The sequence below is a fragment of the Cebus imitator genome, unplaced genomic scaffold (assembly GCF_001604975.1).
Source record: "Cebus imitator isolate Cc_AM_T3 unplaced genomic scaffold, Cebus_imitator-1.0 Scaffold84, whole genome shotgun sequence".
In the NCBI taxonomy this organism is placed as follows: domain Eukaryota; kingdom Metazoa; phylum Chordata; class Mammalia; order Primates; family Cebidae; genus Cebus; species Cebus imitator.
In genome coordinates this window covers 5,367,479-5,383,136 of record NW_016107399.1, presented here as the reverse complement: position 1 = coordinate 5,383,136, position 15,658 = coordinate 5,367,479, and the positions used below count along the sequence as shown (strand labels likewise).

The 15,658-nt window shown below is 36.0% G+C and overlaps 1 protein-coding gene across 4 annotated transcripts in view; it reads left to right on the top strand.

Moving 5' to 3' along the window:
• NME7 (NME/NM23 family member 7) overlaps positions 1–15,658 on the top strand; it is a 166,049-nt gene that overhangs the window by 118,699 nt on the left and 31,692 nt on the right. For 2 of the 4 annotated variants that reach the window (XM_017534098.2, XM_017534100.2), the window contains one exon: positions 10,389–10,496. In XM_017534098.2, the coding sequence (XP_017389587.1) occupies positions 10,389–10,496 (108 nt within the window). Of the gene's footprint in view, positions 1–10,388; positions 10,511–14,936; positions 15,627–15,658 lie in introns of those variants that run through there. The other 2 variants (XM_037740506.1, XM_037740507.1) reach the window with 2 other exon arrangements.

The following is a 15,658-nucleotide window of genomic DNA, read 5'->3' as shown; positions in this document are numbered from 1 at the left end:
CATCTGTTGTTTTTTGACTTTTTATTAACAGCCATTCTGACTGGTATGAGATGGTATCTCATTGTGGTTTTGATTTGTATTTCTCTAATGATCAGTGATGCTGAGCTTTATTTCATGTTTGTTGGCCACATATATTAGATCCACTATTTCTGATGATACTTTTATATAAGAGGTTTTAGGCCAGGCGCAGTGGCTCACACCTGTAATCTCAGCACCTTGGGAGGCAGAGGTGGGCAGATTATCTGAAGTCAGGAGTTCAAGACCAGCCTGGCCAACATGGCAAAACCCCATCTCTACTAAAAATACAAAAATTAGCCAGACATGGCAGCACATGCCTGTAATCCCAGCTACTCAGGAGACTGAGGCAGGAGAATCGCTTGAACCCAGGAGGTGGAGGTTGCAGTGAGCTGAGATTGTGCCACTCCAGCCTGGATTACAGAGCAAGACTCCATCTCAAAAAAAGAAAAAAGAAAAGAAAAGAGCTTTGGTTAGAAGCCTCATTGATTATAGGTGACGTTGGAGGGAGCCATTTCAATAGAGTGGTAAAGCTGGAAGCCAGATGGCAAAAAGGTACTTACTAGTTGCGAACAGGGAAAACAGAGAGGAGGAAAGATGAAACCTCAGAGTATCACTGGGAGTTCAGCTCAAGAAACAGAAACCAACCTAGGGACTTCTTTTTAAAGGAGTTCGATTCAAGGAAGTCGCTATTTACGAGCTTACTTTCTTAAGTGTTGCAGGGCCCTAAGTCAGGAGTTGCCACTGGCGCTATTGATTTCAAGAGTACCTTGCCATACCTAGAATCCTGAAGTTGCTGCTGCCTCCACTGCTCCTATGATAGCAGCGACTTAGGCATTGAGTCTGCCACTACTCAAACACGTGCGTCTCCCACCTTGTCTGCCTGCAGCAACATCAGCAGGAAAATGGCTTCTGCTTTGTCCTGTCTTCCAAATCTCATTTAGAACTTCAACATTGCAAGAACTCCAGCCAAAAATGTGTCTGGGGAATGTAATTTTTAGATTTCTAATTTCCATCTAGAAGGAGGATAGAATAAAGAATTGAGGGAGTCACTCTGTAGAATCTGTGACGCCTGATTTCTGTTGCTTATTGTAAACCATTTGAAAGGCACATGAACTTCTTAAGAAAGAGAAGAGAATTTCTGAGCCAAGTTGCTCAAGGGAAATAGTGTGTATTTTCATGCTTGAGGTGGGAAAGAGCTTGGTGCCTTTGAAAAGTTGGAAGGGGTTGATGTGACTAGATCATTTCAAGTGAGGATGGGGAGGTAAGCAGGAGCCACAGCATGCAGGACTATAGGTCATGTTGATAATTTTTTCTTTAAGAGATGGGGTCTTGCTATGTCGGCCAGGTTATCTAGAACACCTGGCCTTAAGCGATCCCTCCATCTCGGCCTCCCAAAGAGCTGGGGTTATAGGCATGAGCCACCATGCCCAGCCTGAGAATTTTGCATTTTCTCTTAAGAAGGAAAGCATCAGAGGATCTTGGGCACGGAAGTAGTGTGATTCAACTTATGTTTTTTTAAAGCTTATTCTGACTGCTTTTTGGACAATATGTTTACTAGGAGTAGTGGTATCTAGGAAACTGGATAGACCAGCAGGTATAAAATCTAAAAACCCAATATTCTCTGCCAGGAGAATATGGTGCCAGAGTAGATGTAGAAGCAGACTGATACATTTATATAGTAGATACAGGCTATATACCGGTAGTTGTATTGACAGGACTTGGTAAGAATTGGGTGTTAGAAGTGCCAAGAGTGGGTCCTAGCTATTACATTGTTTTATTCCTCTGGGGATGTTTCTGAGCATTGAATTATAGGTGTCTTTAAAATGGTAGATAAAGTCTAGATAGTAATTATTTTGTCTGGATGGAGTAGATTGTGGAACGATTCTTTTGTGTGGAGAGATTAAGACTGGCTCTCTTGCCTTCAGGTCCATGGTGTTAAAAAAAATGCCTCTTAAATTTATTAGTAGTAATGTGAGTATACATCAGACATTAAATCTCTTAAAATGTATTTAGAAAAACAAAAAGAAATAGGAAAATATTTACCAAAAAAACCTCTCCATGCTAATGTTTATGTTATTAGATTTTACTTATATAAGTGAATCTTCGTAGTTGTTGCTAAAATACTAAGTAATTTCTATAAAAGTGAGTTAAGACATATCCCCAATTCTTTTCTCGTATTTTAGCTGAGCTCATCCTTCTGCAGAATGCCCAATTCTTTTAAAAAGAGGACAACCAAGATATCATTATTTTACTTTTAAAAGTAACACCTGTGTCAAATAAGACTTCATTTTCACTTCAGCCAGTTCCTATTGTTGGCTGAAACAGCAAGCAGCACAGTAAGAGACAATGGTTACAATGCTGTGTGGTCTATTGAAACCTAATGAAAAAGAGAGGATTGAATTGTCTAAATATTTCACCTGAAATAACATTTAATTGTGACTCTCCTCAGGTTCTATAAACTTACATTACAGCTCATTTTTATCTAATGAAAAGTGAGATGTGAAGCCTGTCATAGTTCACAAGCCAGATGTTTTAATGATTCCTCATATATAAACAAGTCGTGTATTTTCCAGTGCCAATAAGCGTATTTTCCGTGAACCCGCAGGTGGCTCATTCAATGAGATTAGTATTATATAAATAAGTAGTTGAGGTTAATTTTGCAGTTACTCTTTCTAAAGCTGATGCATAGGTTCTAGAAGGATCCTCAGACTTAGCAGAAAGTAGCCTCTGGGTCTCTCCCCTGGCTTCCTTTTCTACCTCCAATTCCTTCCCCATGTTTCATTACCTAGTTTTAGTTTGCATTAGTCTGACATTGCTTATCTCCCAGGAATATAAAACTGTATAACTGTTTTAGTTAGTACAAAGTTGCATACTATTGGGAAAAGCTGTTTGATGGGTCAGTTTTAGCAAGATATTTTTGAAGTGCCAGAGGAGTCAAGGAGAGCAGTTAGCATGTGTTGTTTAATATTATAAGATTTGTTGCAGGAGAATACCAGTAATGGATACAAATGAGAATATTTGTTGTTTTAGTTATGGTGGTGGCTTCACTGGCATTTGATACTAAGTTTTATTACCCTTATTGCCTGTGAAAGGAGGGCAATGATTATAACATTGTTTCACAGCTATTTTAGGGTTACCAGGACTCCAGCTGTACTAGTTCCTCTTTTAATATTTATCCATTGCTAACATGGTTATCCTATAGTCTACAGAATATTTTTTTTCCTTATACTTAGATTTTCCTGGAATTAGACCAGTGACCTAGTGATTAACCACCATATGCTGCTCATTACAGGCATGCACTGCATAATGACATTTCCATCAACATCTGACTACATACAGGATGCTGATCCCATAAGATTATAATAGAGCTGAAAAATTCCTGTTGTGACATAGTCACACAATGCATTAATCACGTTTGTGGTGATGCTGGCATAAAAAATCTGTGCTGCCAGTTGTATCAAAGTATAATATATACAACTATGTATAGTATATAATACTTGGTAATGATAATAAATGACTATGTTACTGGTTTACATATTTACTATATTTTTTTATCATTGTTTTAGAGTATGCTTTCTCTAGTTCTTAAAAAACAAAGTTAAATGTAGAAGCACCTGAGGCAGGTCCTTCAGGAGGTATTCCAGAACAAGGCATTTTATCAGAGGAGATGACAGCTCTGTGTGTTATTGTCCCTAAAGACCTTCCAGTGGGACAAGATATGGAGGTGGAAAACAATGATGTTGATGATTCTGACCATGTGTAAGCCTAGGCTAATGTGTGTGTTTATGTCTTCATTTTTAACAAAGAGGTTTCAAAAGAAAATACTTAAAAAATAGAAACAGTTTATAGAATAATGATGTAAAGAAAGAAAATATTTTGTATACCCATACAGTGTATTTGTGTTTTAAGCTATGTTATTGCAAAAGAGTCAAAAAGTTAAAAAAAATTAAAGTTTCTAAAGTGAACTAATTACAGTAAGCTAAGGTTAATTTACTATTGAGATAAAAATAGTTCTATAAATTTAGTGTAGTTGAAGTGTACAGTGTTTTATAAAGTCTGCAGGAGTGTACAGTAATGTCCTAGGCCCTCACACTCACTCACCACTCACTCACTGACTCACCCAGAACAGCTTCCAATCTTACAAGCTCCTTTCATGGTAAGTGCCATCTATAGGTCTACATCATTTTTGACCATATTTTTACTGTATCTTTTCTGTTTAGATATGTGTAGATACACAAATATTTATCATTGTATTACAGTTGCCTACAGTATTCAGTATAGCAACATGCTATACAAGTTTGTAGCCTAAGAGCAAATTATATACCCTAGAGGTGAAGTAGGCTATATATATCATCTAGGTTTGTGTAAGTACATTCTACGATGTTTACACAATGAGGACATCACCTAATGATGCATTTCTTAGAATATATCCCTCTCATGCCAGTTAGAATGGTGATCATTAAAAAATCTGGAGACAACAGATGCTGGAGAGGATGTGGAGAAATAGGAACACTTTTACACTGTTGGTGGGAGTGTAAATTAGTTCAACCATTGTGGAAGACAGTGTGGCGATTACTCAAGGACCTAGAAATAGAAATTCCATTTGACCCAGCAATCCCATTACTGGGTATATATCCAAAGGATTATAAAGTGTTCTACTATAAGGACACATGCACACGAATGTTCATTGCAGCACTGTTTACAATAGCAAAGACCTGGAACCAACCCAAATGCCCATCGATGATAGACTGGACAGGGAAAATGTGGCACATATACACCATGGAATATTATGCAGCCATCAAAAACGATGAGTTTGTGTCCTTTGTAGGGACATGGATGAACCTGGAAACCATCATTCTCAGCAAACTGACAGAAGAGCAGAAGATCAAACACCGCATGTTCTCACTCATAAGTGGGTGTTGAACAATGAGAGCACATGGACACAGGGAGGGGAGCACTACACACTGGGGTCAGCTGGGGGGAAATAGGAGAGGGACAGTGGGGGGTGGGGAGCTGGGGAGAGATAGCAAGGGGAGAGATGCCAGATGTAGGTGATGGGGAGGAAGGCAGCAAATCACACTGCCATGTGTGTACCTATGCAACAATCTTGCATGTTCTTCACATGTATCCCAAAACCTAAAATGCAATAAAATAAATAAATGGGAAAAAAAAAGAATATATCCCTGCTGTTAAGCAATGCATGACTGTCTCTGAATATATTCTATAGTTGATATTTTTCTATAAATAGTAAGTTTCAAAAATCTTTTTCTAGTTTGTTTCTTAAATGGAAGGGCATTTTTATTCTTAGATAGCTTTTCTATATTGTGGAGAGCTGAAACTGAGTGGCTTTATTATAAAAGTAATTTATTCTTTGTCCAGACATATTTTATCAATTTGATAGACCTGCTATTCAATAAACAGTGACATTCTTTACAATGACACCGCCATAGAGTCATTACATAAACATTCTCTTCTTTGTTTTCAGTATTTTGTCAATCACCATTCTATATTTGGTACATTTTTTGATGTCTTAGATTTAGAGGTCATTCTGTAAGCCAGAATTCTTCCTCCCACTGCAGGATTATGTGAGCAGAATTTTTAGTACTTATGATGAGCTGTAACATAACTAAGAATTTGACTTGATGGGACTCAGCAGGCAGGGTTTTAGGGGAGGATGAATATGCCTGGAATTATATGGAGTTTGAACAACTGCTCACCCTCTAAGTAATGAGTCTGATTTTCTAAGCATAATTTGTCATTTATAAATATAGCAATAACAATTATTTATGGTATTAGATGAAATTGTATGTTGGTAATTTGTGTTGCTTTTGTGATCTGATAATTGTTTCTGCTCCTTGAAGGGAGGGGGACTATGCATGTAGTATGGTTTTCACCAGAGTTTAAGCAGCAAGAGGAATGTAAATCTGTTAGAAAAAATTAGGGGAAATCTATCAGGAAACGCAGGAGGGATGTGCTGTTATTATTCCAGTCTCACTTTTAGTGTTTTTGTATTTTTTAGTATTTCAGTATTTTTTACTTTATAAGCATACGTGATACTTTATACTAATCAAAACTAAAATTAATTTATCAATATTTTTTTAAAGAGGATCTAAAATGAAAGCCTAGATTTTTAAGAGCAGCTATGAAGAAAACACCTATTATTTTATATCTTTAGGTTTCATTGTTATCATTTACCTAAATAAAACATTTTATATCAGTAAAAATACTTCATGTTTTCTGAGGTTTATTAATGAATAATAGGTCATAATTAGATTATGATCTAATCTAAACTTATGCCTTTTTTCTAAAACTATGATGATTAAAACTCTTAAGAGATGTTATATGTTTATTTAAAGATAACATAATATTGGTTAGATTATCTTTGACTTTGTCAAAATTTGCCTTTTTATCTCTTTAAGAATTATCTTAATCTCCTTTAAAGAGATCCTATTTTATCCTTGTTTTACAAATAAGAACATTAAAGCAAGCACAGAGAGATTAAATAATGTGGTGTGGTCAAACAACTATTAAGTGGCAGAGGCAAAATTCAAATCCAGAGAGCCTTTTTCCATAGCCTCTGCTCTTATTTGCTACTCCATCCTGGCACTCTGAATACAAGTATTGTCATTTTATGTCAGTCAACAAATATTTACCAAACATTTACTGTGTGTTTGTTAGTGAGATAAAGAATGTAAAGGAAGTTTTATATTGTGTCCAGGGATTGAAATCTAATGGAATCTTAATAAAATCGGCTCACAAAACAACTATATAAATTGTAAATCAAGAAGGCCTATGTTGGAAGTGTAAACCACTGTAGGAACATTGAAGAAGGAAGGATTACTCTGATTGGGAAGGCTTTATTTTCTTGGAGGGAACAGTGTTTTCATTGGGATGTGTAAGCTTTGAGGGCAGGTGTGAGTGAGGTAGATTTTGATAAGAGTCAGGAGGACCTTGAATGCCACACTAAAGAGTTTAGACATTTAGCCATAGGCAATTATGAGCCTTCAAAGATTTTTTTGAGCAAGTGAATAACATAATCATATTGGCATTTAGGTACAAAATTACAGCAGCCTGAAAAATGAATTAAAGATGGTTTGTTGGGTTGGAGAAATAGAGATTATCAGTAAGATGAAACTTCATCAAGATGGCAGAAGACTATATGTGCCCATCATCTCCTTGCTGCCCAAGTTCTTACAGGAATTTGCAGGAAGTACTGTTTTACTTTACTTTGTGTTGTTTTAAAGAGTAAATCTCCAATGATGCCGGAAAACAAGAAAGAGTACCTCATATACTCATATATATATATATATATATATATATATATATATATATATATATATATATATATGTTTTTGTGGGTTTTCTTTTTTTTTTAGTTTTGTTACAGGCCATAAACTTTAAAAGACTCAAAGCAGATAGGATTGGGTTGTTCAGGGAAACTCACACTCTAAAACATGCAACAGAGAACTGCTCCAGAAGGGGTAGGGGTAGGGGTGCTGGGTGGGCTGCACATCAGGCATGTGGATGCATGGGACTGTAAGAAGGGTGGTTAGCTGGAGGGTTACATGAGGAGTGGCAGAGTACATCAGCACCTTCACACTTGCTTACATTGAGCAGAAGGCAGCTGATACTTTTAGCCACAGCCTAAGGCACTGAATGTGGGGCTTGAGCTAAAGAGGCAGGGCAATGGGAAGGCAGCTAATGACACTCAGGAAAAGTGGTAGTACCCACTTCTGAAAAAAAGGCAACCAGAATACCTCATCTAGCAGCATGTCCTTGGCATCTATGACAAGCAAATAGAGAACTCAAAAAAGAAAAACAGCCAGGAATTACCAACCATTTGAAGTTTTCCAATATCATAAAGAAGACACAAAACTCAACCAAAAAAACCTAAACCTAAAGAAAACAAATTAATAGAGCTAACAAAAAACAGACTGTAAAATAGGAGAGTCAGTTTCCTTAGAAAGACTTAAGAGAATATTGGATCCATGGGAAAAAAAAATGTATAGATACTGGAAATTAAAAAACGATTTGTTGAAGTTTTTATAGTACACAATAAATTAATAAAATAGCACAGTGAACCTTGTTAAAAGCAAATTAGTGAGGTAGCAGATCAAATGGAGTTATTCTCCAAGAGTATAACACGAAAAGATAATTACATGGAAACTGTAAAAGAGAAACAAAAGTTAACACAAGAAATTTCAACATCTTTCTTATAGAAATAAAGGCAAGAAGAGATAAAGTTGAGGAGAAAAATAAACAGTGGAAGCTGACTGAAGATATGTATCTTGGATTAAATTGAACCATTGAGTAGGGAACAGAATGGTAAATAACAAAGGCCTAGTTAAAGAGATAGTATAAAACCTTCCAGAAAGAAAAACAAAAATAGTTACCTAAAGAGAATGGTAATCAGATTGCAGTAGTCTGAAGTGCCATAGTGTCTAAAGTGCTATATATTTATATATGTGCATAGTAGTTCTGTGGAGAGCCACTCAGATGTCCCTCTGCCCTTTAGAACGGAAACGCTCATACCTTAGCTGCTGGGAGTGTTAGGAGCTGACAGTAATCTAGAAAATCTCTCTCCAGGAATTGCCCTCTGCTGAAGAAAGTTACTTTGCCCAATGTCATGTCTCCTTCCCCGGAATGACCCACATCTAGTAATTTATCACTTTGGAGGATAAATGCCTGACCCCTTTGTCTCAATTCAGGACAACTCTGAAGGGCCATTGCAGCTCCAGAGTGTAGGATTGTCTGAGGCCATCCTGTTTTCCTCACTTCCCCACAAGTGTAGACCCTAAGGCCACAACCACTAAACTTTTTGCCAACATATCTCCACTTCAGAGTTGGTTCAAGTGATTCTCCTGCCTCAGCCTTCTGAGTTTCTGGGATTACAGACATGCACCACCAAGCCTAGCTAATTTTTACAGAGACAGGACTTCAGCATGTTGAGACAGGGCTTCACTGTGTTGGCCAGGCTGGTCTCCAACTCCTGACCTCAAATGATCCACCCACTTCCACCTCTGAAAGTGCTGGTATTACAGGCGTGAGCCACCATGCCCGGCTGAGTAGGTCTTTAATATTGTATACTTACTTGCTAAAAAAATTATGGAGAACAGAATGAAAGTAATAAATATGAAATAACATGTAAAGACATCCTTATTTTCTACTTTATCAAAATGTTTTTCCTAAACATAATACATTTATAGCTGACATTTGATGGAAACCTGGGAAATAAAACTTAAGTAATTAAATAAATACATGCCTTTAAAACATCCTTAAGTGATGGAAACACAAATGTGAATGCTGCTCAAAATCTTTCACCCCAAGCTATACCTGTCATGATTCTTTTTGAAGAATGATTCTTTCTATATCCTCTATGAAATTTTATATTTTGTGTTATTCCCGTAATCTATTGATAAAAAGCAATGCAATTATTATTTTCCCCCACATGTAGATGACAGCAGACTTTACACTGGGCCACAGAAAAACCCTTGAGTGAACTGAAAATTCTCAGTGCTCAAGATTTAATACCTTGGCCTCTCAATCTGTTGCTTTGCTTTCTTTTAACATTCTTGCCCTCAAACTAACCTCATCCTTGGTTATGCCTTAAAACTGATCATTATCAATCACTGTAGCCCCCTCTTCTCCCACCCACAGTAATCTCCATCTCAACTGTCTTTTAAATTTCCAGCTCCCGTCCTCTAACATACTGGTCTCAATAATTATCGCATCCCCCTAGGAGTTCAGATTTATTGATTCACCTTTTCATCGTCTATTACCTCTTTATCCCCTAGGTCCTCTCTTCCTGTCTTACTTAAATTTTTTTTGTACATGGTTATCATTCCCTTGCCTCTCTCTAAACCTCATTAAATTCAGGGCTGTTTGTGACCATTTTTTCCCCCTTAAGATGAACTACCACTAAGTTGATACAACTAACATTTGTAAAAAATCTTTTGAAATCAATACTATCAGATTGGTTCATTTTAAATGAAAGTTATTAAGAGCTCTACTGTCTTTATAAAATACAAGTCTTTCACCATAATGAACTAGTTTCACATTTTGTGTGATTCCCATAATTTATTGGTAAAAAGAAATGCAATTATTATTTTCCCCCCATATGTAGATGACAGCAGATTTTACATTGGGCTACAGAAAAACCCTTGAGTGAACTGAAAATTCTCAGTGCACAACGTTTTTGTTTTTGTACATTCATGGTTTTTTTTGTACATTTATGCTATTTCTAGGAAAAATTAGCACCATCTATATATAACATGTATTTCGTAAATAAGTTAGTGTTTCATATAGCCAGTGTTTTTCTTATTTATACCATATGACTAACTTTAATCTATTTGTGAATATATATTTAATAGGAAATTGCCCGGCATTTACGCCCCGGAACTCTCAGAGCAATCTTCGGTAAAACTAAGATCCAGAATGCTGTTCACTGTACTGATCTGCCAGAGGATGGCCTGTTAGAGGTAAGATAAAGAAGGTAAACATCCTATTTATATTTCAAGCTCATAAATTAGCAATTCTGATGTGTAAAAAAATGTTTAATATTCTTGGAAGACTCTCTTACTTGGCCGCCTGATGATTTTGGACTGTAACTTTAAAAGACCAAATTGTACCGTGCTGTGCTGCCTTCAAAGAATTAAGATTTTTTTTCTAGTTGGCGTACATTATGATTTTAAAATAATTAAATTATGTGAAATTTGTTTTTAAATCAGGTGACTATACCATCACCATAAATTGTTGGCCATTAAAATACATACAGTTGACCCTTGAACAATGTTTGAACTGTGCTGATCCACTTATATACTCATTTATTCAATAAATATATTAGAAAGGTTTTTGGAGATTTGTGAGAATTTGAAAACAACTCATGGATGAACTTTGTAGCCTAGAAATATCAAAAAAATAAGAAAAAAAGGTACATTATGAAGGCATAAAATATATGTAGATACTAGTCTATTTGTAAGTATATTGACTTTTTATGTTATCAGTGAAGCTCCCAATCAACAGCATTAGTAGTTAAGTTTTTGGGGAGTCAAAAGTTATATGTAGATTTTTCTACTGTGCAGGGGGCAGGTACCCCTTATCTCCACACTGTTCAAGGGTCACCTGTTTTCCAATGAAATTAAAAAGTCCAGCCAAGCTTAGTGGCATGCACCTAGAGTCCCAGCTACTTGCGAGCCTGAAGTGGGAGGATTGCTTGAGGCCAGGAGTTCGAGGCCATATTGTGCTATGATTGTGTTTGTGAATAGCCCCTGCACTGCAGCCTGGACATCATAGCAAGACTTTGTCTCTAAAAAGCATGGGGAGGAGTGTAATATACAGTGTGATAGTGTTATCCATGGCAAATTCATATGGGTCTGCAGCAACCTCAGTACTTGCCTTTTCAGAAGAAAGAATTCAACCAAGGAGGCATAAGGTGGAAAGAGAGACCCAGGCAAGTTTTAGAGCAGGAGTGAAAGTTTACTTAGAAACTTTACAGCAGGAACAAAAGAAAGGAAGGTACACTTGGAAAAGGGCCAAGCAGGTGACTTGAAAGACAAGTGTGTGGCTTGACCTTTTGACTTGGGGTTTTTATGTGTTGGCATACCTCCGGGGTCTTGCGTTACTTCTGCCGACTCACCCAGCTCCTGAGATCTTACTGGGAAGCCACTCATCACCAGTTTTAGGTGTTTTCTATCTATTAGGAGATGGCCTTTCCCTGGTGCCAGCTGTGACCAATTATTACTTCAGAGAGACCGTTAACAACCACCTGACCATCACCTGATGGTCTCCCGACACTCCTCGTGTGAGATCGGGAAGCCCTTTCCTGCCATGCTCATACCCGACTGTCTACCCACTGTAACAATAGCACTAAAAGTGATAGCTAACATTTTGGGCACTGTTATTAACCAGGTTCTATGATGACACATGTGTTGTATAAATTATTTCTTTTAATTGCCATAGCAACTCCATTCATTGTATGTGTTTTTTTAGGAAACTAAAATTAAGACTCAGAGAGGTTACGTAACATCCCCAAACCAGACAACTAATATGAGACAGAGCCATATTTGACTGCTCATCTTTTAAATTAACATAAAACAAGAAACAATGACAGAATTCCGAGAAAATATAAGTGAAAATGGTTCTGGTTTAGGGTTAAGAAAGTCATTTGTAGGCCAAGAGCCAAGAAGAAAACTTTACATAGAAATTTTATTTTTTAAACTTCTTATATATTTTTAATTTTTTGTGTCAAAATAAGCTAAATGAAATTTAAAAAGAAATAATCAATTTAAGTGATTATGTTATAAATGACAGAAAAATGGTTGATATCCTTAATACATATTTATTTTAATGAGTATTTTTTATGTGATCAAATCTATTAATCTTTTTCAAAAAATTATGTCCTGGAAGTTTTACATAGAAAAGCCTTCCTGAAATATTTTGTTCTCATTTTCATACATTGAAATATTCAATCCACCTGGAATTTATTAGATGTATAGTGTGAGGTATGAATTTAGCCAGCTATCACAATATTGTTTATTAATAGTAAACAATTTATTTAAATGGCTAAATCCATGGCTAATGGGTTAAATTCTTCCATCCTTTAATTGGTCTTTCTCATTTATTAAATACTTACATTACACCTTTGCCTGTTTCTAAACTTCCCATTTTATTCCATTGATCTGTGCCAGCAAAATGTTTTTATTATTGTAGCTTATTTATGCTTTACAAAAGTGTTCTAAAATGTATTCCTCCAAATGAACTTTATTTTTTAAATTTATTTATTTTTTGAGAGGGAGTCTCGCTCTGTTGCCCAGGCTATAGTACAGTGGTGCGATCTCAGCTCACTGCAACCTCTGTCTCCTGAGTTCAAGCGATTCTTTTGCCTCAGCCTCCTGTGTAGCTGGGATTACAGGTGTGTGCCACCATGCCCAGCTAAATTCTTGTATTTTTAGTAGAGATGAGGTTTTACTATGTTGGCCAGGCTGGTCTCGAACTCCTGACCTCAGGTGATCTGCCCACCTCAGCTTCCCAAAGTGCTGGGATTACAGGCATGAGCCACCACACCTGGCCAACCTCCAAATGAACTTTAAATGACTTTATACCAAGGTCTTTACTCCACCTCTACAAGATGCAAATGGGACCTTGAGTGACATTACAATATGTTTATAAATTATATGGAAATGGCATATCTGTAGTAGTGAGTTTCTCCAACTCAATATATGTTATGCCTCTCCTTTTATGCAAGCAACAGAGTCACTTTTTTTTATATGATTCTTAGTCATAGTCTATTAAATTTATCCCTAGGTTTCTTTGTTGTTATAGAAAGTGACTTCATTAGTGCCATTAAGATTTTCTGATATAATCCAAGATATTTGTAAAATCTTACCTATTATGCATCTTTTTATGAAATGTAGACATATTTGTGAAATGTAAAAATGGAGCAAGCTTTATTTTTAATAACCAAAAATTAAATATTTATTTTAAATTTTCACTTATTTTATAAATATTTCCTCACCTTCTGATAGCTTGTACCTATCAACTAGGTTTGAACAGAGGCTTTTACTCAATGAAAATGAAATGTTATTAACCATGAAATGTATACCCATTAAAAAATATTATCCAAGAGGGCCTGAGTAAAAAAAAAGAAAAAGGAAAAAATGTTAACTAAGGTATGCCTATGATTTTACTCATATTGTTTGAAATAGATTATTACTGCCTGCAGTTTGGAAAGCCACTTACGAAATGATTGAAATTTTTCTGATATACTACACTGGAGATTTCATTGCATGTTAATGACTGTGGTTTAGAGAATCAAAAATCAGAAGTTAGAGCTTCAATAGCTTCCCCTCATATGGCTGATGATTTTACTTGATGTGACCTTGAATAAGTCACATTTTCTTTCCATGCCTCACTTCTTTTATCAATAAAATGAAATAAAGAGTGCTGATATAGTCAAGGATGCCCTTAGCAATTTACTATTTTCAGATTATTATTTGGCTTCAGATGGTAAGATATTATGAAAACATGTAAAGGCCAAATGAGGTATCTGCCTGTAAGTCTTCAAAGTGAAAATCCAAGTGACAAAAAGACAAGTTGTCTGGTTAGTGAGTACTTTGTTCCTAAGATCAGCTCTTCATTAAGGGAACATCCTTTAGATGCAGTGACCATAAAATTTATTGCCTAATTAAACACCCTTTGAAAGGCAGCTCTAATCAGACAAGATGTTAGGACAAGAGGCATAAACCAGAACTATCACAGGCAAACTGGAATATGTTGTTATCCTATTTATATGGCAGGAAGAGAAAGAGGGGAACATGCTACTTCTCTTTAATCTTTCCCTAATGTGATGTTTACTGAGCAATGTGTCATGAACGTAGAGCTCAGAAAGTATGTCTTCCATTTATATTTTGTTATTTTTCATGATTTTATTTATTTTTATAGCAAACAATTATAGAACATGTTTTACTTGCTGGATTGTGATAGGATCAAACAATTCATTTCTACTGTTCTCCTAGAGCTCATAGGAAGTTTGAGAGGTCAAATATCTTAGCATGAACATAGAAATTTGTTATCTTTGAATATTGCTAATTGTGACCCAGTTGATTTTGTGATGGTGGGCATAAATTATGACATTTATGAGATATTTTAGAATGTTCTTTCAGTGTTAATGTTCTCTTCTACTCTGATGGCTATAACTATAAAGATCTTAAATTTGTGTGTTAAAGACAGCATTGATAGGAAAATGTTCAGCTGAGTAATCAAAGAAATACTGGTTTTTCTATTAATGGCAAAGAGTTTTTGAAGTAATAATGCCCACTGCTGGCAATGCTACAGTAAAGTAGATACCCTCATATAGCTGGTGACAACTATGGGCAAAAAATATTGAAAGCCTTAGAGTTTTTCTAAAATTTTTGTCCCAGAATTCTACTTCCTAGAATCTAAGCAAAGGAAGAGAGTGGCAGGACTACAAAATGGAAAGTTATCTGCACAGATGTTCATGGAAAGAGTATTTGTAGTCATTAAAAATGGAAATAATATGCATGTCTACAGATACATCCTGCCTTCCCTCATCTAAGAAACCTTCCATGGCACCCATAGTCTCCATCAGTCCATATTTGTGTTTTTCATAGTGCTTTGCCTTCCTATACTGTAGTGGTGTAGCCGAGCCAAAATAGCTCTGTACACCTGGGTAAGTTACTCGTCTCACCTTGCGTAGTGTCCTCACTCCATAAAATGAGGATAGCAGTACCTACCCTATCAAATAGCATTGTGCCTAGCAAACAGTAATTGCTCAACAAATGATAATAGTTATATTATTATTACTATTACAGTATAGTGCCTGTTTGCTCATGTGAGACTGTGAGTACACATAGGGAAGAGATATTTTTCTTTCCTGGCATATAAAAGCTCTTCAATAAGTGGTTTTTGAGAGTAAGAAAAGGGAAGCGTTTAGTTAAATAAATTATGCTTTTTGCACTCGGTGAAAAAAGTATGTCACCTTTCTTCTTTGATGATGATAATGAAGACTCTATAATAGTGTTTCCTAGCCTTTGTCGCACATAGGAATCACTTAGCCAGTTTTTAAAATACTGATGTCCCAACTTACCCCCAGAGATTCTAATTTTTTTTTTTTTTTTTTTTT